The sequence below is a fragment of the Rhinatrema bivittatum genome, chromosome 5 (genome assembly GCF_901001135.1).
Source record: "Rhinatrema bivittatum chromosome 5, aRhiBiv1.1, whole genome shotgun sequence".
NCBI lineage: Eukaryota > Metazoa > Chordata > Amphibia > Gymnophiona > Rhinatrematidae > Rhinatrema > Rhinatrema bivittatum.
The window spans coordinates 128,268,968-128,292,973 of NC_042619.1; the positions used below are offsets into that span (position 1 = coordinate 128,268,968).

Consider the following 24,006-nt stretch of genomic DNA (forward strand, 5'->3'; position numbering starts at 1 on the left):
CTGGGGTGTATACCATCCGGTCCAGGTGATTTACTACTCTTCAGTTTGTCAATCAGGCCTACCACATCTTCTAGGTTCATGTGATTTGATTCAGTCCATCTGAATCATTACCCATGAAAACCTTCTCCATTACAGGTACCTCTCCAACATCCTCTTTAGTAAACACCGAAGCAAAGAAATCATTTAATCTTTCCGTGATGGCCTTATCTTCTCTAAGTGCCCCTTTAACCCCTCGATCATCTAACGGTCCAACTGACTCCCTCACAGGCTTTCTGCTTCGGATATATTTTAAAAAGTTTTTACTGTGAGTTTTTGCCTCTACAGCCAACTTCTTTTCAAATTCTCTCTTAGCCTGTCTTATCAATGTCTTACATTTAACTTGCCAATGTTTATGCTTTATCCTATTTTCTTCTGTTGGATCCTTCTTCCAATTTTTGAATGAAGATCTTTTGGCTAAAATAGCTTCTTTCACCTCCCCTTTTAACCATGCCGGTAATCGTTTTGCCTTCTTTCCACCTTTCTTAATGTGTGGAATACATCTGGATTGTGCTTCTAGAATGGTATTTTTTCTAACTTCAGAGCGACTCACTGCTCTCTTGATTAACAAATGTTGGTACCTATTCAAACCCAATCACACTACCTCAACACCTTTCCAAGGTGAGCTGAACTATTCAACCTTTTTACTTTGGTATATACTGCTCCTAGCTTATTTCTAGCTTCTGGCTACTTTTTTTTTTTTTTAATACAAACAATCAGTTCTTTAAAAGTCTGGAGAACACTCAGTTCTGCAGACTTTTAAAAATAAACACACTACCTACTGCTTACTAGCTACCTTATTGACTGACTATTTAAAAATACAAACAGTCTAACTTGTTTATTCACTGCTTTTCTGACTATTAAAAGCACAAACACACTAAATAATATTCCCAAATAGTTAACTTTGCCCTAATACTTTTAAAAAAGACAATGTCCCAAGCAAAAACTTACTGATTCCTTTCAGCCACCAGCAAGGTGATCCTCTCCTCTCAGTGTTCCCTGAGTGGTTAGGAACAAATGCTCATGGTGGCAGATCCCAACCCTGGCTCCAATTGAGCTGGAAGCCCAAATGCGCAGAAAGGAATTGCAGGTCAAGAAGAATCACACACACAATTTAGCCAGTACAGCTTCTGTTAAAATTAAAAAGAAAAGAAAAAAAAAAACACAACTTACTTGACAATTTTCAGTTTTCCTACTTCACCCCTTCCTGTAGCTTTCGCCCACTGCTGTGACAAGTATTTCGGAACCTGAAACACAAATTATTGGAAAACTTCTAGCGATCGTGCAACAAAGTGATTATTCTTTTGCACATTTTAATTAGAAGTAAACTGTGTTTTCTTGTAGCACAGAAAAGGAAACAAAAGTTTATTTCATTAACTTATGTGGTAGAGTTTGATCAAACTTATGTAAATAGCCTTCTGCTTTTGACTGTAAATTCCAACTAGGAAGAACAGTTCTCTGCTTTATAGTTTCAGACTCCTTTATATGGTAACAGGAACTTTTTTTCTCCTATTCTTATTTAGGGATCAATACTAAAATTAACTGAAGATTATGAGAGCTGGATTCAAAAATATTTAAGCCTGTTTAACCTTAATACTAAAAAGTGATTTATCAAATTTAAACTACCAAATAAAATCCTATGTGAAAGCAACTGTAAGAAATAAAATATTAGCATAACATTTGACTGGGAACTCTATAAAAGTGCTCAAACAAATAAATTAGATCAATATAATGTAAACACTAACTATACCAATAATTCAATGGGAAAAAATCATTTATCACAAATATTTGGTATTGTACAGTAAATTACAATTTTATACACTTATACCATAATATTCTCCACCAGCTATATTAACTCACTTTCAAATTAATATACTCTTCTGACATTAACAGTAAAAAAAACCTGCCTGCCAATGGTAGGGGGGTATGCTCCAAGACAGGAATGTCAAACTAGAAATACATTGCAAGAAATGTGAAAGATAACAATGACCATCTATAAAAAGATTAATTGCTAGAATGGAAGATAAAATAGTTTCACAAAACCTGGGACAGTTCTCTGCACTGTCAGAAAATACAGGCACCATGTGCAGGATCTTAATGTCAAGCCTAATCAACTAAATAAAATGCCTGGTCTCACGATGCAGGTTGTTTTTCTGTTGGATGTGGCATGCTTTGTAGTTCTGCTTGGTTATAGTGACAAGGCAAGGAAAAATAATCTTCCCTTAAGAAAGGTCCAAGATGATAGCTGAATTAATCTTATGGAAAGTTTGTTGGGGGAAGGGAAGAAACGTTGTTCCTTGGATTTCTGGTTAAAGATATCTATATTAAAATACCTTGTTAGTATGTTAGAGTGTGGGCAATATCATTATTTATTTGGCTACAAAGACGTACAAACAAAAAACATATTTAGAAGCAAAATAAAGTAGAAGTTTGTTTCTTTATTTGCAAATACTTAGCTTTGAGTTTATTATTCAGTTATTATTCAGTTATCCAAATATTAGTTCTCTCAAGTATCTTTCTATTAGGTCTGTAAATTCTTACAAAGAACTCGCTAACATGACACTACGCAAGTTAAAACTATCAATCTAATTTACCAGCCTCAATAGCATTGGTTTATCTTGTATCACTAATGGAATTTATCAGCTAACTACAAAATTTGGAGTCCATCTCAAACATGTACTTAAAAAGGTCAGCTGGGGAAGAGCTACACACTACCCATGCCAAGAACCTAGGTTCTGTTCCCAGGCCAGGGCTCTGTTCCTTGGGTCGGCTGAGGATGCTGCAAAGGCAGCAATTTATAGCCCATCAGAGGGGTGGGAGACAGGATATCTCAGGCATCACACAACAGTGACACCTAATGGCCAGGCAACTTTAGCCCAGTTCTGGAGGACCTCAGTTAAGAACGGTCGCTGCAATGACTAGACTGAGTTGCAGGGGTACATAATATAGGGCAAAATCCCGAGTAGTTGCAAATGAAGGACCATGGTGCCATACCCCGATGGAAGCTGGTGCCAATTGAGCTGGAAACCCAAAGAAGCAGGAGGCAACTGCCAAACCAAAAAAGGGCCGCTGATCTGTTTGGCTAATAAAATCTTAAAAGATGGGAGGAGGGGGGACACTAGAAAGTTGTCTAGCGAAATGGATGTTTAGCCCTTCTCCCTGAGAATAAATGCTTATCTATGCTTATAGATATTTTACTTCTTGTAAGTGTATGATTTACAGAGATATTCACAGAAGAAAACATTCAATGATTAAATCTGACCAAACTGACAAAGCTGTGTCCATAAATGGAAGGCACATTGCCAAAAACTATTTTCTTTTCTGTGCTACAGCAAACAAGGAAAACCCATGTGTTTTGTCCCAAAAAACATCTTAGTCCTTATTGCTAAAGAACAGCCTTTCTGGTTCTAATACATAACTCACCAGAAGGATAGATTTTATATCCTCATTCTCTAGAGGGATTTCAAGGACTTGAATCAGGTTTAAACTATTAACTGATAATTCACCTTGATCCAAGGCTTCTTCCTGCAATGCTGCCGAGCCTCTTCTGATGTAAACAACATATCCTAGAACAGTGACTCTCAGCTGCTGGTCTACGGCAGCAGCAGTGAGATCATTTACTTATTAAGCCCCACATTCAAATACTGCTCTCTCTCTCTGTTGTATTACTTCTTCTCTGAAGTGATCCAAAAAAATGAAAGCTTCTTTTCTGCCCCACGGGCATTGCATCACTTCCACCCAAAGTGTGGGAGGTAAGAAGAGCATAGCCCAGATCCTTCCAGCTCCGACCAGGATCTTCCTTGCCCCTCTACCACAAGAAGCTCCATTGGTTGGTGGCTTTGGCCACCATAGCCGTCAAACATCTGCAGATTAAGGTAGAAGGAATTCAGCAGTGGGGCAAGCCCAGCACCTTCACCCAAACCAGGGCATCAAACAGGCACTTGGGGAAAGAAGAAATACAGATGAACACCACCATGGAAATGCTGCACAAACACTCCCCCTGCTCCCGACAAGTGGATCAAATCCAGCTTCCACAAGCTTGTTGCCCTGAAAACAGTAGTTATGACAGTCCCTTCACGGCTGCCCTGGTACATTTCTACACATACAGGCAAGCAAGGAGTTGTAGTTCTCAGCGAGGGGCAGCTGTCTTGTGCATGGAATGCTGGGATGTGTGCTGTGAAAAAGGCAACTAAAGTGCATTGAGCTGGATATGTTTTGATATTTTCTGCAAGACACATTAAAATAATTAGCTATCTTTAAATGAAAAACAGGGACTGTTCCTCCAACTGCCTTACTGATACACCACTGCCTAATGTCAAAGAGCTCCAAAATCAAATTCAGTGAGCATTACATTTTTTTACACACTAAAATTATTTAGTTGTACAGGATTGTACTACAAGATGATAAGAAGATTGATGAGGGGGTGGGAAGGAGAGTTTAGTATCCTTACCACATTTCAATCATGTCAGTGTTTCCCCAACCAGTGTGCTATGGCTCATTGGTGTGCCTTCAGATCTGATCAGGTGTGCCATGGAAAAAAGTTATTACTGCTTGATGCTCAGATCCAGACCAGTGCTTCGCAGCAATAAGTCACCAGCAGTGGCTCTTAAACATGTAGAAGCTCCTTTCTGAGAACAATTATAATCATGCATGCATCTCCTTTCTAACAACAGCATGAGTCCTGGAGTATGGTAATGAATGGGCAGCTTGTACAGCATGAACAGCTGGGTTCCACTTTATTTGGCACACACAGCACCTCCTCATCTTCCTCCTCTTGAGCTTCCTTCTTAGAGTCCTTCAAGCCTGTCTTATCCTCGGGCTAAGTGAGAGGGAGAGCATGCACTGATCATTGAATAAGACTCATTCTGAGTGTTAGGAGTAGCAGCAGTGGATGAACTCTGGCAGCCATATATGGCAGCCATGGAAACCTACAGAGGCTCGCATCATACAGACTTCTCCTATCTCCTGCCCATCTATAAAGAGGGAACTGGCCCATTTTGACGAGTTGGTGTGTGTTTCTGCCCCCTCTCTCTCCTTGTTTTAAAATTTTGAAAAGAGTGGTGGAGCTTTCAGCGCTTCCCTAGCTCTTTTAGCCATCAATCTGAGCTGCTGCTTCAGCGGAAGAAGTCCCGCCTCCTGGTGACATCATTTGAGGCGACGGCCCTGTTTCAATGGGCCAAGGACGCAGGGGGAGAACTCTCTTTACCTGTCCATTTGCCACTGCTTGTTGGGATTGTGCCTGTTCCTACCAACAGCACCCAGATTTGCCCCGGGTTTTAGCTCTAAGACCATCAATCTGAACTGCCACTTCTGCGGAAGAAGTCTTGCCCCCTGGTGACATCATTCAGGACGACGGCCCTTTTTCAACGGACCAAGGACACACCACTATATTTGTCAACTTTTGGGTTAATTCTCTTCTCCTTTGATATGTTCATTCCAACTATCATTGGTCAAGGTTGGTATGGAGATCTGCGTCCTAAACACCTTTCTCCAAATCCAGATCTGACCTCATATATAGCTCATTACAAGCTACTCAGAGTCCTGTGATCCCTAACACTTTCTCTATAGCTTTAGTTAATGTTTGTTCTATTTCTAAGAAAGCTCCTATAATTTATGGTTTACTTGCCAATTCTAAACCAGACTGTTTATGCATTACTGAATAATGGACTCTTAACGGTGTTTCCCTACTAAATTTATGTTGCCCCCCGAATTATATATACTATCATCTTCCTCATACTTATGGTAGAGGCGGGGAACTCAATTTTTTTTATAAATGCACATTCACATTTTCTCTCTCTCAGCCTACATTACCACAACCATTTGAAGTAATGCTACTTACCAGTCAAGACTTTAACCTCTGTCTGGTTTATTGCCCTCCTTTATTAGCTCATAACTGTTCTCCGCTTATTGAATATTTTGCTACATCTCTCCTACACCCTGAAAAAGCTATCATTCTAGGTGATTTTAATTTGCATGTCGATCAGATTCCTCTGTCCCACACTACTGAATACTTTTAGACACCATGAATGCTTTAGATTGGCATCAATAAGTCACTGTATCAACTCACAAAGCTGGTCATACTTTAGATTTATTTTTTCAGAACCCTTCATCCTTTTGTGGTGATTCTTCTATTATCTCCACTACCACCATCCCTTGGGGTCTGATCACTATCAATTAATATTTCAATTAAATATAATTATTTTTCTGCCAAACCTTCAGTACCACATGAATACATTCTTAAACAAAAACATGCTGATCCACTAATCTTTAAAGATACATTTCTTCCTTTGATCTTTGATATATGTCTAATACTGACACAATATGGTTACCACATGGAATACAGCATTAACCCACACCATGAATAAGAGTTTTTGAACAGGAGCAATCTCATTTCAGAACCTTATATGCCCTGGTATACCCATACCTTGGCCTTACAGAAAAGAAAATTTCATAAACGAGAATATGCGAGGAAAAAACAACCAACCAATAATAACCTAAATTTCTTTCATCATGATCTATCGATCTATCGCACACTGGTTAAAACAGCAAAGAAATCCTACTATTCAAACCGTATTTTACAAGCCAATAATAATCCCAAAGACCTTTTCAATACCGTTAAATCAATTACTAGACAATACAATCCTAAATGCAACTACCCCAAAGCTAGTTCTTCCCAAGAACTATGTGATTCCGTTAAAAATCATTTTCAATTATAGATTCAAAATATAGTTAGTACTTTTTCTGCTACTATACCAAGCATACCCAATGCTCCTCCAGTTCACACTTGGGAAACTTTTGAAAACACAGCTAGCACAGAAATTCTTCAAATTATATGAAAAATTAAGTCATCTACTTATCCATTATCTCCCTGCTACACTGTTTTGCATAAACTCATTAAGGATTATGTCTCCCTGCCTATACTCATATTGTTAACTCCTCTTTATCCTCAGGGACTTTTCCTGATTCATTAAAAACTGCTATAATCACTCCAATACCAAAGAATTCTGCTAGCACTAATCCTGACTATAACAACTTTCATCCTATGTCTGACTTACTATTTTTAAATCACAAATCATCGAATCCATAGTCTTAAAACAACTTACTATCTTGACCAACATTCCATCCTCGATCAGTATCAATTTGGATTCAGACCCAACCATAGTACTGAAACACTTCTCTCTCATTCACTGCAGTTTTGATTCTGGTACCTCTTACATTTCTATTTTTCTCAATCTTTCTGCTGCTTTTGATACTATTAATCATGAGATTTTGCTATCCTGACTTTCTAGCATTGGTTTATCTGGTACAGATCATCTCTGGTTCAATTCCTACTTGTTAAACCAAACTCAGCAAATTCACATAAATTCTGCCACCTCTTCTTGGTTTCCGTTGAACACTGGAGTACTACAAGGGTAGTCTGTCTGTAGCATTGTTCAATATATCTCTCTCTCTCTGATATGTCAATTACTCTCCACATTAGGAGTTTCTTATCGAATAATCACAGATGACATTCAGTTTTTCTTTACTACATGGCAGGATTGGAATGCCACACTAAAATTCATTACCCTATGTTTATCCTCAATTAAATAATGGTTATTGCATAATAAACTAAGTTTAAATTTAACTAAAACTGAAATAATGATATTGGGTAACCTTCCTTTTGACAATATTCCAAATCATCTAATTAGATAACAAACATCTCTGATACTGTATGTAATCTAGGAGACCACTGTGATTCTAAATTAAACATGCTCACATTCAATCTGTAGCTAAAACATCATTCTACAAACTACATTTTTTAAAACATGCAAAGCCACTCTTAGATCATACCACCTTCCGTACTGTTCTTCAGTCTTCTCGTGCCGGCAGCCTCTCGAGCCCTTCGCATCCGCCGCATACCTGCCGGGGTAAAGGGCCTCCGAAGCTTGCGACGGACAAACCGCGACCACAGCCCTCCACCGCGATCCGCCTCCTCACCTGGAAGAAACGCCTCCGAACCGCCTCCGACGCCGATGTAAGCGCCCCGACAGCAGACCTTTAAGATCAGATCAGGCCACAGGCGCCCTGCGACAAAGGGGCCTGCCCCTTAGAGCGCCCCTTTGAGCAACTCCAATTACTCCATCCAGGACATCGATCGTTATTCAACCGACAAGAGTCGCAACCAGGAAACCTGAGACCTACTTCAATTCCAACCACAAACAACTAAAAATGCTTCGCATAACATCAAAGCAGCAACCTGCACGACAACGCCACCTGGTAAATATAAAGATCAATGACTCACTACTAAACACTATGTTCCTAGTCTTCCTCCTCATAAATGCACAATCAATATAAAAAAAATACATACTTATATTAGACATGCTGCAAGATCACAATCCGGACTTCTTAGCCATCACCGAAACATGGCTAAAAAAATAACAGACCAAGAGATCTAACCAGATAAACAGCGCATATGATATATTCGCCATACCCAGAAATGCACATAGAGGTGGAGGCTTAATGTTAATTATTAAAAAACAATTTGCCATGAAACTAATCTTACACTCTCTCCCACAACAATACGAGGTAGCTTTATTCGACGCTGAAAACCTACAGATATGCCTAGTTTACTGCCTGCCCAAACTACTCGACAACGACATCTCCTCCCTCCTAGAATTCTTAACATCAAAAATCAGCCACAAAAAACCCGCAATAATTCTTAGCGACTTCAATCTACATACAGATGAAACACCACTATCTCACGCCAGCCAAACACTGATTGATGCATTATCAGCCCTCAACTTCACACAAATAGTAAACAAATCAACACATAAAGCAGGCCACACTCTCGACCTCATTTTCACTAATGTCAAATACACCTTAAACCCCTCCGTCTCCTGCTCTCCAACACCAATAACAACTCTCAACACAAACTACAAAGTAAAAAAAACAAACAACCCCACCTTCTTCAAATACAGACCACCATTTCCACTAGACCGTCTACAGGAAGAACTTGAAAAGCAACTAAAGAACATAGACCTTTCAAATTCCAACAATGCATCACAATCATGGCTGCAAATAACGACAGAAGTAGCCAACATAAACCCTGAACGAACAAAGAAAGCAAACAACAAAAAAAAAGAGATACAAACCCATGGTTCAACAAACTGAAAGACACCAATGCTAACCTAAGAAGAAAAAGAATGGTGCAAAAATAAATGCCCATTAACGCTAGCAAGATATCGAAATCAACTCGCACTCTATAAAAACCTGATAAATAAAACAAAACGCGAATACTACAGCAATAAAATCCAAAAGTACTCAAACAATACAAACACCCTATTCAACATAGCAAAAAAACTTAACCTCAGACAGCAACAACAAGCATCAAAACAAAAACCTCAGCCAAGATCTAGCAATCTTCTTCAAAAACAGAATTTTCAAAATAACAGAAAACTTAAATAACATGTCATTCAACTTGAACCTAACCATGAATGTCTAAGCTACATGGTCCACATTCGAACCTGCCTCCACAAAAGAGTCATTATTAAAAACACTAAACCCAGCCTGCCATGAACTCGACAAAATACCTACTCGAACCCTAAAAGAAATATCACTAATTGTCACCCCAACCATCACGGCAATCACTAATAAATCACTTGAGGAAGGAGAAATCCCAGACAGCCTAAAAATGGCCACAATCAAACCAATTATAAAAGAAAAAAGAACCTCAACCCAAACGACCTAAACAACTACTGACCAATCTCAATATTACCCTTTCTAGCAAAATTAACTGAAAAGGTAGTTCTCAAATAACTAAACGATCACCTGGAACAAAATAACATACTACAGACAACGTAACATGGATTCCAAAAACACTTCAGCACGGAAACCTTACTAATAACACTATCAGACAATCTTAAGAGGCTTTGATAACGGCCAACGCTTCGTACTAATCTTATTATATTTATCAATGGCTTTCAACACTGTTGAACACAAAATCCTATTAAACCGACTGCATGAAATAGGTCTGACTGGCAAAACTCTAAAATGGTTCACATCCTTCCTACACAACAGATCATTCCAAGTAAACATCAACAACACTACTTCATAATCTATCAACCTAGAGTCCGGAGTACCTCAAGGATCAGCTCTATCTGCTACCCTGTTCAATATTTATCTCCTCCACTTATGCCAATTACTCTCAAGTCTCGGAATCACATACTTCATGTATGCCGACGACATCTGGCTAGTGATCCCAGTATCTAACAACTTAGAAAACACCCTCAAACTAGCAGCTACATATCTAAATAACATAAAAAGCCTACTAAACCAAATGAAACTCCTCCTCAACATGGTCAAGACCGAATTCATCCTGCTCGAAAGAAAAAAAATCTGGAGAGTCCTCATGCAAACCCATATTAATAGACAACACCAACAGCAATCCCAGAGAAAACGTCAAAGACCTGTGCATTTGGATTGACACCGAATTGAACCTCAAACACCACATAAAGATGAAAATGAAAGAAGGATTCAACAAACTACTTATCCTTAAACAACTAAACCCCTTCTTAATCCACCAGAATTTAGAACCATCCTTCAAGCCCTGATCTTCTCCAGCTTCGACTACTGCAATTCCTTACTACTCAGCCTCCCCAAATCCACCACACGACCACTCCAAATATTACAAAACGCCACTGCCAGAATACTCACAGGACACAAAAAAATGGATCACATCACCCCAATACTAAAAGAACTACACTGGCTTCCCATAGAAAAATGAATTGAATACAAAACACTAACCATCCTACACAAATCAATGCACAACAATGATTTCAACTGCCTAGATAACATACTACAAAAACATAAACCTCATCGAACCACCAGATCAACTAATAAAGCTCTATTTGAGATACCCCCAGTGACTCATACCAAACTTACCACCATAAGACAGAGAGCCTTTTCAATAGCTGGACCCCAAGTGTGGAACACCCTTCCAGAAACCCTAAGACTGCAAAATAACACAAAACCTATCAAGAAACAACTAAAAACATGGATATTTTAAACAAACCTACAAAGACGGAATTGGATAAATAACAACATCGAACGAAAAACAACAGTAATCCCCATCCAACTCCAACCAACTCTAAAGTCTCTGAACACACACGAAACAGAAGTCACACCCTAATTCCCTGCTCATGAATGCCCCCTCATCACCTTCCCCTCCTGCATACACTCGTGAAAAATCTTCTAGAACAGTGGTTCTCAACCCTGTCCTGGGGACCCCCCCAGCCAGTCGGGTTTTCATGCTACCCACAATGAATATGCATGAGAGAAAATTTGCATACACTGCCTCCATAACATGCAAATTTCCTCTCATGCATATTCATTGTGGTTATCATGAAAACCCGACTGGCTGGGGGGGGTCCCCAGGACAGGGTTGAGAACCACTGTTCTAGAATAACAGCCACGAGAATACAATGACCACCCGATACTGAGGACCAGATAATAGTAGCATCACTTAGAAAGACAGAACTAATCCCTCCTCAGATTGTATAAAAACGAAAGTAGACCATTACTTAGGAAAGCACTAAGTCACCACCTTCAAACAATCTAACCACAATTCCGCATTATGTTGCTGATTCTCAAAGTAAATACCATTTTACTTATGTCTAGAGTTTAATGTACAAAGTTCAAACGATTACTTACTGTTTATTACGTTCTCAAATGTTATTGAATGTAAAATGTTGGTTTTAACTATTGGCTGTAAAAGGTTGTCTTAACTGTAAACTGGAATGAAGGCTTTCGCCAAACCTCGGTATAGAAAAAAAACTTCAAATAAATAAATAAATAATATTAACAGGTTTAGACTATTGCCATTCTTTTTAGTCTGGTTTGTCTCACTCTGCACTCCGGCCACTTCAACTGGTGTAAAATGCAGCTGCCTGTTTACTTTCTGGCACGAATCTCCATGAACACATCTCTCCAGTTCTTTATAGTTTGTAATGGTTACCAATAAAATGGCACATCCAATATAAAATTATTATACATAACCATGTATAACAATAAAAATTCTTGGCTTTCCTCTACATTACATTTATATACTCCTTCACGCAATCTCAGGTTACAAAATCAATTACTGCTTCAAGTACCATCTCCAAGATCTACCAGACTAGCAGTTACTTGAGAATGCAGGACCTATCATCTGGAATATTCCGCACCCACTAAGATTTCTTTCCAATCCCAAAGAATTTAAGAAAGCTTTGAAACATCTTTTTAGACAAGTCTTTAGTGAATTATGCACATCCCAGTCTTAGACTTTTATGTATTTTGCTTTTGTTTTAATTTTGTCTTTTATTTATATTTGTATTATCTTAGTAAAATTTCTTTTATGAACTTTATATTTTCTCTGTATACTATTCTTTTATTTTGCTGACATTTATGGATGCATCTTTGTAAACTGCCCCAACCTTTGGAGACAGAGGTCTATAAATAATTTTAAATAAATATACATCCTCTCTGTATTGCCTGTCCCAGGGAGGTTGATGAGCCACATAATACTTTTATTAATGTAGATGTGCTCTGGGCTTGAAAGACTGTGAAACACTGAATCATATGGGGAAGAGGGAAATATTGCCCCTGTCCACCCACCCTCTCATCACCACCCACTACCAGCAGTCATCAGTCTCATGGTTTAAATGAATGTCAACTACTCCACGTAATTTACAAATGATAGCTAGTTGGGTCCCCAGCCTAAAAAAGGTCAAGCACCACTGCTCTTTAAAGTAGTGGCATTTGTTCCAGTGGCATTCATAATATGTAAAATGGTCTTCCTTGAACATCTCCATCTTTCTGGGAAAGTTAATAAACTTTAAATTGAGTTTCCTTGATGATTTCTTCTATATCTCCAACTAATTCTGGATTATATCACTGGCTTTGCAACATACTTCATTTTCTTGTTCCAGGTTAACTTTCCCAGAAAGATTAGATAAACTCATCTCTTGAATAAGGACCTTGTTCAAGTCTCCCAATATAGTATCCAAGTTCCCAATGCAATTAGAAACTTATCTTCAATAGTACTCTCCAAATACAGAGGTTTGCCACTATGCCACTGTTTCCCATCCCCCTTCCCCACAAGGTGATCCAACTTTCTGAATGGAGGGAGATTTATATGTTCATCGTATGTGTGCCTATTCCTCACCAATAACTTTTCATTTCAGTGTCCCATCCACACCAAATTTTCAGAGCATGTTGTCAGTGGGAGGGCAGGGGGAAACATACAAAACATGCTTGCTTGCCCAGAGTGCTAAAATACCTAACAGCTCTGCTATTACTACCTTCAGATTTTTTTTTCCTCTCCAAAAATTCCCCGGTCTTTCAATTAATCTCGACTTATCTTTCTTAGCCCACATTTCTATAGCTGCAGTCTTGCTTTGCCTAGTGGTTAGAGAAGCAAGCTGAGAACCAGGGAAGCCAGGGCTGAAAACCAGCTTCTTCTCACTAATGTTCCTTGTGATCTTTGGCAAGTCACTTCACCCTCCATTGCCTCAGATACCAGCTTAGGGGGTCATGTATCAAAATGCGATAAGGCGTTTTCGCATGCGTTAAGGGCTTATTGCATGCGAAAAGCCCCGTTAACGCATGCGAAAATGTGTTTAACACATGTGATCGCACCATATCGTATTGTGCGATGTAAATTCAGAAAATAGGAGGAGTTAGGGGCGAAGAGTGGGCTGGGTTAGCCTGTCTGCGAAGAGCTATCGCACAGCCATAACGCCGATTTTAACTACACCTCTTTGGATTGCGTTAGGCTGTGCGATGGCTACCGTGACCATGCGGTAAGGTTTCATTGCCATTTGTGATATCTCCCGTAAGTCCTATTTCAGGTGAATTGACGGGTCCAGAGCGAGAAAGAGAGAGAGACACTGGCCATAATATCATGGCCCATAGGTAGGTATTTGTATCCATATAGTAGGCCCACCTAGTAACTCGAGGTAGGGTTTAGGTAAGCGTGTAGGGGGTTAGGGGCCCCTTTGACATTCTACGTGACACCTACAAACAGAACAGTGGTCTCTTGTGAAGATTTGCTGGCCTTCGGAGTGAGGAAACTCACTCCAAGATGAGATTTGGGCAATGTTCTCTCAAGCTAGGTTGAGAGAACATTGCCCAAATCTCATCTTGGAGTGAGTTTCCTCACTCCGAAGGCCAACAAATCTTCACAAGAGACCACTGTTCTGTTTGTAGGTGTCACGTAGAATGTCAAAGGGGCCCCTAACCCCCTACACTCTTACCTAAACCCCACCTCGAGTTACTAGGTGGGCCTACCATAGGGATACAAATACCTACCTATGGGCCATGATATTATGGCCAGTCTGTCTGTCTCTCTCTCTCATCTAGGACCATTAACAATGGTCCCCTGGTGGTTGAATGAAGGAAATACAACAGGTCTGGCAATTATCGCAGAATCTGAAATGGTATCGCAATTTGCGCTAACTTAGCTCTTCACACAGGTAATTAGCGCAAAATGCGATAAATGCTATATTAGCATAAAACACGCCCCTTTTGCTATCACATGCGGTACGTACCCCATTTTGATAAATCATCCCTTAGATTGTAAGCCCTCTATGGTTTGAACCCAACTTTCGTATCCAAACTGATATCTGCCTTGAGGACATGCGGGTAATAAAATCCAAATCCTGAAGCCCAATTTCAGCCACTAAGCTCTTAGTCACAGTGCAAAGTTCTGTGTAATGCAAACCTTGTTCTTTCCAATACAGCATCAGGTTGGCATAGCAACAGTTGCTATAAACATTTTTCAGTCAGATAGCAATCTAGTAACAGGAAGAGCATACATTCTTCCAGCCAACAGACAGTGTGGAAGAGGAAGAGCTGCACATCCCCCAACAACCAGAGACCTCATCGCTCATCTCCCTCCCTTCACCATGGTCTCCATGCCTCTCTCCCGCAGCCTGGCACACTGGCTGCCCAACGCATCCACTTCCCACATCTCTCCTGACTCTTCCGGTACAAGTTGCTCTTTGGCTAAACTCCTCATCCCCTCCCCCTCAGGAGAAGAAATAAGGGAAGGGAGTGAGGAGTAGGGGGGACATTAAAAAAAATGTTTTAAATGATAAAGTGGGGTGGAAGGAGAGGCGTTAGGAACAAGAAGGCAGACAGAAAAGGGTAAAGCAATATGTAGATGTAAGGGCAGGAGAGAACAACAGGGGCAGGAAAGGGACAGTTAAGAAAAGATGGAGCAATGTAATATAAAACTATATAATTTCTGTTCCTTTAACCTCCAGCACAACTTACTCTTTTCTAGGGATGTGCAGGGAAAGCAGAGTGCTTACCTGTAACAGGTGTTCTCCTAGGACAGCAGGATGTTAGTCCTCACACATGGGGGACATCATCAGATGCAGCCCTGCAGGGAAAACTTTTGTCAAAGTTTCTAAAAACTTTGATTGACATACTGAGCATGCCCAGCATGCCACTATCCACACGGGGTCCCCCTTCAGTCTCAACACAGAATTACAAAAAAATAAAATAAACAGAGAAGAAACCCAACTCCGCAGGGTGGCAGGCGAGTTTTGTAAGGACTAACATCCTGCTGTCCTAGGAGAATCCCTGTTACAGGTAAGTAACTCTGCTTTCTCCTAGGACAAGCAGGATAGTAGTCCTCACACATGGGTGAATATGTAGCTACAGGTTGCTCCCGAACTTTATTAAACCCACAGGCACCTAACCTGATGCCAAGGGCACAACAACTGCGGTGCTGTGGAGAACAGAGGGACACTGCCTGAACCCGAAAAAAGGGCCCTAGGCAGGAAAGAGTTGGGTTTTTCAGCTGAAAGATTCCACAGAACAGATTGGCCAAAGCTGCTGTCATGTCGACCATCCCTGTCCAAACAGTAATGGGCAGCGAACGTATGGAGAGAACGCCACATTGCAGCCTTGCAGATCTCGGCTATGGGAACTGTTTGCATGTGGGCCACCAAAGCCGTCATGGCTCTTATAGAGTGAACCTTGATGGCCCGCCTGCAAATAGATGAAGGAAATACAATTCGCCAGCCAGTTTGACAGTGTTTGCTTGGTAATTGCGACTCCTAATATTCTGACCAAGGAAAGGGCTAATCATATTTCTAAAATACAACTTCATAACATTGCTGAGATCCTGCTCTCTTATAAAAGAAAGCAACAAAGTAGAGTATTCAATTATCTCAGGACCAGAAGATTCAAGAAATTATTTTATTTATTGATTTTTATATACAGACATTCGTGTACACACATCTCATCGGTTTACAATTGCTAACAAATGTACAGTTAAGAACATTTCTGTTTCCAAAAAATAAAATAATCATAAATACATAAAATTCATAATAAAGCTTATAAAAGAATAAAAATGTAAAATTCTTAAATAGAATATTAAAAATTACTAGAAGCAAAGAAATGTTAAAAAGAAATTCAATCTATAGTTATTGAAAGGCTTGCTGAAACAGCTGTTAAATTAGAGATATTAGAAGGAAACTGAAAATTTTGAAACTGTTTCTGCGAACTAGAATGAGCAGAAAGAAAATACAACTTAATAGCTGGAAACTCGTTTATTTATTTATTAGCTTTTATATACCGACATTCATGGGTACATCATGCCCGTTTACGATATAACTGAAGGAGGAAAATACAAAAAACCAGGGTGGGGGGAGGGGAGCAGCTAGGAAGAGAGAAGGGGTGAGAGAAGAGGGAGAAAAAGAGGAAGAGGAGAATAGGAACAGTACCTGAAGGAAAAACAACCAAAGAACATAATATGTAACATTGCAAATTATACACTCAAAAAGGGACTGTGTATAAACCTTATACACTATATATAAATTATACACTCCAAAAAGCACTATATACAACAATATACATTATCTTTAACAGGTTTGGGCCTGGATAATGCCTTCCAAGAGGAAAGTGAAGGCTTTCCCCCTATGAACCAGCTCACTTTCAAAACCAGTGAAAGTGCATTCCTCAATAAATTGGTTAGTTTATAAGGTGCCTCCCACCTCTTGTCATTTGAGGAACTATGAGGATTTCAGAAAAGTATCTCTTCAAAGTTACATTAGGAAGTTCACTCATAACTTTAATGAATTTAGTAACTATGGATTAAGATATCTAGAGTTATGTTTTAGGAATTCAATCCTCCTCGATAAAGCACCTCGGTTCCTGGAACAAAAAAGCATTAACCTCTTGAACAGTTTTCATCTCTTTTCCCATTGCAGTAGTTTATTCCTGTTTTCTTCCAAGCACGCTTTCATGTTGCAACACAAGGATTCAGCAGAGTTGCCAAAGAATCATGTTTATTAATACAAGTCTTTAAGGATGCCATCGGTTCTCAAGGAAAATGAGAAAGGCTCACCACTGGAGGCCTCAGATCTTACCAGCAAGCAGCCCCACATCGTTTGTGAGAGGCATCTAGCACTGTTGTTTCCTAAGGAGTCCAACACAGGCATCAAACACCACGTCACCACAGGCCCCCTTCGCTCTGAGTTGCTTCTGTGACATCATCAGTAAGAGCCTCAACGAGCCTGACAGGAGATTTGCATAGGTCTCTCAGCAGCAGGGTCTGATCACAGGAACTACGACATCTTGTCCCCTATTGAAACCGGTGCTCCTCCACAGATATCCACAATGGGAACTATCTCCCCCACTGCTGTAGGACCCAAGGATATGTACGAAGTAATGAATCTTCAGAGGGATAGACATGTTAATCTAGTGTAGCAAAAATGACAAGAGGTGGGAGGCACCTTATAAACTAACCAATTTATTGAGGAATGCGCTTTCACTGGCTTTGAAAGTGAGCTGGTTCATAGGGGGAAAGCCTTTACTTTCCTCTTGGAAGGCATTATCCAGGCCCAAACCTCCACAAAACAAAAACAGAGGAAGCAAAAGCAGATCGGTTAACACTCATGTCTCTCACACCGTCATACTGCTCCACCTCCCTAGCCTCTTTTTTTTTTTTTTTTTTTACAGTTTTAACCCTTTTCCTCATAATAGCATATGCAAAACAGCCAGATATAAAAATCCAAACCCCATTCCCCTCCCTCCTTATCCTAACCCTTCCCCCACTCCCCCCCCCAACCACCATCTACAGAAAACGAGTCACATCTGTTCAAACCTTATTTTAATTTGTAACTTGTTTTTATGTATGTTATTTTTACATTGCCTAGCACCCAGACAGTAGGCAATTTATAAATCCAAAAACAAAGATAAAAGACCTTGCCTTCTGTATATGTGAGGTTATCTGTCCACAGTTATAACAATTAACCTGGTCATGGTTAGGACCCAGCCATATCTAACAAAGTTCATGTTCATCAGTAATAGACAATTTTCTTCCACAAATACAGTCCTTAAAACCACTTGCTGTGGCCTTCTTTCCTGACATTATGAGGAAAAAAATATTTCTTCTCTTCTTTTTTAGGTAGCACTGAAAAGTGCTGTTTGGGGGGGCTGCTGAAGCAGCAAGGCAACTTTTAGATACAAAAATGTATAGGAAATTTAGAAAAAAAATATGAGAGAGGGAGATACATGTCCATGCTGCTACTGTTCAAAACGAAAAACGACTGAGGAAGCGCACAGATCCATATCCAAGCGGAAATTCCCACGCATGCTAAGCAGAGCAAAATCTCTACTAACTTGAACTAGTTTCATCATTTTGCTAGAAATTTCACAAAAATAGCGCCCACGATAAAAAATAAAAAAAAGGGGGTATGGTTAGGATAATTTTCCGATTTGGGCTGAGAAAGAGAGAGAGAGAGAGACACACACACAAAAAAAGTTAACTATTTATACCACTGTAAGAGGGGCCACTAGTAACTCGGGATGAGGTTTGTGGGGTGGGGAGAGTTCTGGGGGACACATATGTAAAGTGTAAAAATTTGCTGCTGTTTTACCTTTCATCCCTCCAAATCACATTAAAACTTCACTGATGGTAACTGTACAGTTCATACGTATGATTGCGCGTCCATGTAAAATTGCCCCCCAGAACTCACCCCACCTCACAAACCTCACCCTGCGTTCATACAGTGGTATAAAAAGTTCAATTATAAGTGAACCTCCTCAGAGGCGCTGTCTCTCCCCTCCCCCTCAACGGGATTTGCAATAAATTCCGTTCGGCCATAACGCACAGCTATTGCAGGCATAATGCTAAGAAAAAAAGTGTAGTTATTTCCGGCATTAAATCCCGCAATAGCGTACGTTACGATATCGCACAAGTTAGCCAGCCCTCATTTCTATTTACTCCACCTAAACTCTTCTCCACTTAACCACTAATTTTAAATTTGCATAAGCATTTTGCAATGCGGTATTTACTGCATGCGTTCCGGCATTATCGCAGGCGTAAGGGGCAATAACGCCTTAACGTGTTTTGATAAATGACCTGGTTGGAGACAGAAATCCATTTGGCTTTGCTGGACATCACCCACATATCAGGACTAATTCAGCCCTGCTTATCGATGGAAAACGGGGCTGAAATTTGCAAAGGCTTGTACAATAAAAAAAAAAAAAATCTGCAAAGCACAAGATACTAATTCTATATGCATTTGGGGACGGCCTCTGTTTACTAGAAAAGAAACAACTTATTCTGCAGCTGGAATTTCTAAAATGTTGATTTTATACAGGGACTGTTCAAGTCTCAGTTCAGTGCACAGAAAAATAATTTGTTTTGCATAAATACATAAACTCAGCAAAACAGTAAACACTTCCAGCATCAGATTATACTATTTCTGAATGCTGTATGTAAATTCAATGTACATAAAGAAGTAGTGGAGGCAAATAAAGTTACAGATGTTTACTGGCCCTGAGTGAGGGAACTAATGCATTAGTAATGTGCAGTAATGAATTATAAATGAGGGAATGCATTAACTCCCTACATCTGAAATCACTGGAATCTACAAAATCAGAGAAATCATGTCCAATATGCACATCAACCTAGTGAGAAGAAAATAAAAGTGTGATCGTTAATTACAGGCGGGCTTAGATTTAATTCTTCTAAGTGGCTTCCCTTTGTAGGTCAGAATGTACAGCAGCTGCACTAGCAATCATCCCATTAAAAAAAATAATTTAAAAAAAAACCACATTCCTGACCTATATTTCAGTTTACTCCTTCCCAGATGATAAATATAGGTGTGTCAAATTTCCAAAATTCATTCTGAGGAGCTTTTTGGAAATTATGTGGTAAAGAAGAGAGGCAATAATAATAGAACCACACTGCAAGGGCTGCAAATTTATTACAAGAGAAAAAAAAAGTGTTTTTTTCTTTTTTCGGCTGGCCAGCCTCATTCTATTCCTTAGACTTTCTACCCAATCACAGCCTACCTCCAACCCCCAGTCATTAATGATATCAGTTCAAGGATCTTTATTTACAGTATACAGAAGATGTCTACCCATTTGCACTACAGTGCTACTACAGATCTTCCTTAATCTTCTCTCCCCTCCCACCTTGGCATGCTTGAAGTCTGTCACTGTTTTGATTCTTAACACCTTCATGAAAGTTTATTCCGGACAAACCACCACCTTTCTCAGTGAAAATATGTTCTCACTTTTATTTTTTTTAAGCCTTCATCCTTTTGTCTTCACATAATTCCTTGTCCTTTAGCTTATTTTATGGCTATTGCTACTGTATTAAAGCCTATAAGATATCTGAGTGTTTATACCTTCCCTCAGCACTGGAATTTGCCTAGGTGCTGTTTGCATGGAGTAGGAACCTAAAGAAGGGTGGTCCGGTACTCTAACACAACCCACATTGGGACAGATGAGGAGGCAAAAAAAGTATCTGCATTCAGCAAATTTCCTTATGCTGTCGGCTTTTCCCTTAATTTATAAGAAGGTCTTGAATTGTTTTAAGAAGTATTTTTGGCTAAATGTGCACTGCAGTTTGAAAAGATGGCTCAAGCATGAGTCAAGGGCATCAGGATGTGCCCCAAATATATCTGCACACTTCACTTTGCTATATCTATACAGATGATGATGTACAACTATAACAGAATATACAAGTATATATTTGTTCTATTTGCATGGCTTGAATAGACAGTAAGCTTTATAGAGTAGGGATTGGTCTCTTATATGCAACTGTCTAGCATTTTGTGCATCTAGTAGCCGAGGTAATGATATGCTGACATTAGGGATAAAGCAACAGGACTGCTTCTATAACGCTGTGCAAGCGTGTATAGAGTCCCAAACTGCTATGGAGATGGAAAATACTGAAGAGCATGGCGTCTCGCAGGGGTATATGTACTAGGGCTGACGTCAGATTGAAATCTGATCCATCTCCAACTGCTATCAGGAGCACACTATACCCATTGGTCCTGAGTCCACCTGCTACACGCTAGGAAATGTCTGAATTATCAGTAAAGCTGCTCACCACATAAAAACATTGCTAGCAGTAATTTTGTTATGGGTTTGACAGTTGCTTGGTTTTGTTTGCAAGTACTACTATCCTTAACATAAGGTATGAGGATAATCTGCACGGAGCGGCAGTTACTATCATAAGAAACTTGCTGAGCAGATGGATGGACCATTTGGTCTTTTTCCAAACGATAATTTTAATTCTATGTTTCTAAAGAAATAAGAAGTAGTACAAGTAAACTAAGTTGGATTATAACAGTAATGGTTCTTGCCCTTTTCTTTTTTTTGCATAAACTGTTTATTCATTTTTAACACCAAAAGAATGGTAAATAAGATATTTATTTGTTTAAAAACTTTTTTATATTGGTATTAGTAGGTACAACATACCGGTTTACATCATAACAGCAGGATGAAATTACATTAAACAGGTACAGGGGAGGGGCTAGAAGAAACAAGAGCGAAGGCTAGAAGCTAGCATACAAGTGCAAGATACGAATGCAATAAATAGATAAAACAATGTGAACAATGTAACAAGTGGCAAGACCTGGTAAATAAAGTGAACTAGCTTTATACATAGGATACGGTCGAATCTTGTTGCCGTAAGGAGTAAAAGTGCAGAAGGTCTAGTCAGGATAGGCCTGTTTAAAGATACATAGGATACAAGATTTACCCGCCTCGGTACTCAAAGAAGAGGTAAACAAAAGCACCAACACTGTCAATTGTCCTAGTTCTTTCCCAGAATATCCCTCCCAACCCACAGATGAAAGGAAAAATATACACAAGATATAACAATAACTCCGTACTGGCCATTACTAGACACTGCTGAAATATCCTATAGCCTCATCATAGCCTTAACCATGAAAGGAGACAAAAAGTGCCACTTCACCCAAAGGAAAAAAGAAGAGAAAAATAACAACTGACTATGAAGAGAGATAGAGGTTAAGGTGAAAGACAATGACGGCACGAACCTCTTCTGATAATGACTTCAAGAAGGGTTGCCAGATCTTGAGAATATTTCGTAGATAAGATGAAGGTTTCAATTTAATAGACTGTGACTCTGAACATAGCAATTCTACCAATTTCCTGTGCCACATACTCTCCGTGGAAGAGTCCACTTCCAACCATTTTAATAAAAGACATTGTTTCCCCTCTAAGCAACATTTATAAATAAACACCTTCCCTTCTTTCCCAATCTCCACAGTATCAGAGTCCATGCCCGGTATATACATTTGAGCAGTGCCTACTAATGTAACCTTCCACTGTTTACGTATAGCTTGAAAGACGATGTCCCAAAATTCACCTATGTGGATGCATTCCCATAACCCATGGATCAACATAGCATTCCGGTGACAACATTTTAGACAATTCCCATGTTCTAGAATCCCAGCTTTAAATGCCCTCTATGGAGAAAAAAAAATCACTCTGTGTAATACTCTAAATTGTAATTCCCTAAGAACTACACAGTCTACTCTTTTATATATAACATAGGAGCAAACATAAGAAATTGCCATGCTGGGTCAGACCAAGGGTCCATCAAGCCCAGCATCCTGCTTCCAACAGAAGCCAAACCAGGCCACAAGAACCTGGCAAGTACCTAACCAGGTCTTTACTCTAAGCATATGCTAAGGACTGTAATAACCCATATGCAGAAATAGAATGTAAGAGTCTACATAAACTGGATAGGATATGCTTCTTCTGTGTACATAGAAAAATAGAAGCGTTGGAAGGCCCCAGAGGAATATTAATCTGATTTTAAGCAAAATGAAGTGATAATAAAGCTCTTACAGGCCAATACAGTAAAGCGCGGCCGCGGGTTACCCTGTTTCTAACCCGCTTTGGATGCACAATTTGGACACGTAAGGCGAACCCGCGATTCAGTATCCGGTTTTATGCGTCCTTACCGCTTGCCGAAATGGACGCGTATCCATCTCCGCCCAACGCATGTATATGATATGTTAATGATCGATTTAGCTATTCCCTCCTATACAGTAACGTGCGCCCAGATTATCACCTTTATAACCAGCTTATTTGCCGCGTCTTTAACCTGTACATTTACTGCCTACCCTGACCCTGGCGTTAGTGCGGTGTTCTGCCAGCTTCCCGCTGCCTTGAGCACCCGGCTGAAGCCCAGCAGCAGTTCTCTGAATCTGAATCCGTTCTGTCGCGCTGCAGTTTATGCCACCGCTCATTGGCTCCGGCCGAAGAGTCATGACTACTGGTTGAGTTGCCCGCAGCAAAGAAAAAAAAAAGCACCACATGCCAGCAACAAAGAGGACTGCTAGAACTGAGCCGCCCAGTCCCAAACCAACCCAATCCACAGAAAAAAATGCTTCTCGCACAAGGGGGAAAAAAGTAACCCAACCTGGCACCACTGCGCTTAACTTCAGAATACTTCGTTTCCGTAGGGTTTAGTTTCTGTACGGAAGGAACGGACACCATTTCCGGGGGTTCCTCTGGCCTTCTCGTGGGTCTGGGCTCCTTATCGCTGCTGACTTGCATTGGGCACGAGCTCCTAACGCTGATAAGATGCTGCTGCGCTAGACAAGGCTAGCGCGCTGCTTCCCAAGTGCGGCCTGCATTGCAGGTTAGAGGCTAATAACGATCATTCGT

The 24,006-nt window shown here is 39.9% G+C and overlaps 1 protein-coding gene across 1 annotated transcript in view; it reads right to left on the bottom strand.

Annotated features, from left to right (window-relative positions):
- GTF2F2 (general transcription factor IIF subunit 2) overlaps positions 1–24,006 on the bottom strand; it is a 423,749-nt gene that overhangs the window by 385,612 nt on the left and 14,131 nt on the right. Inside the window, exon 2 of the mRNA XM_029602905.1 lies at positions 1,210–1,283. Coding sequence (XP_029458765.1) covers positions 1,210–1,283 — 74 coding nt within the window. The remainder of the gene's footprint in view (positions 1–1,209; positions 1,284–24,006) is intronic.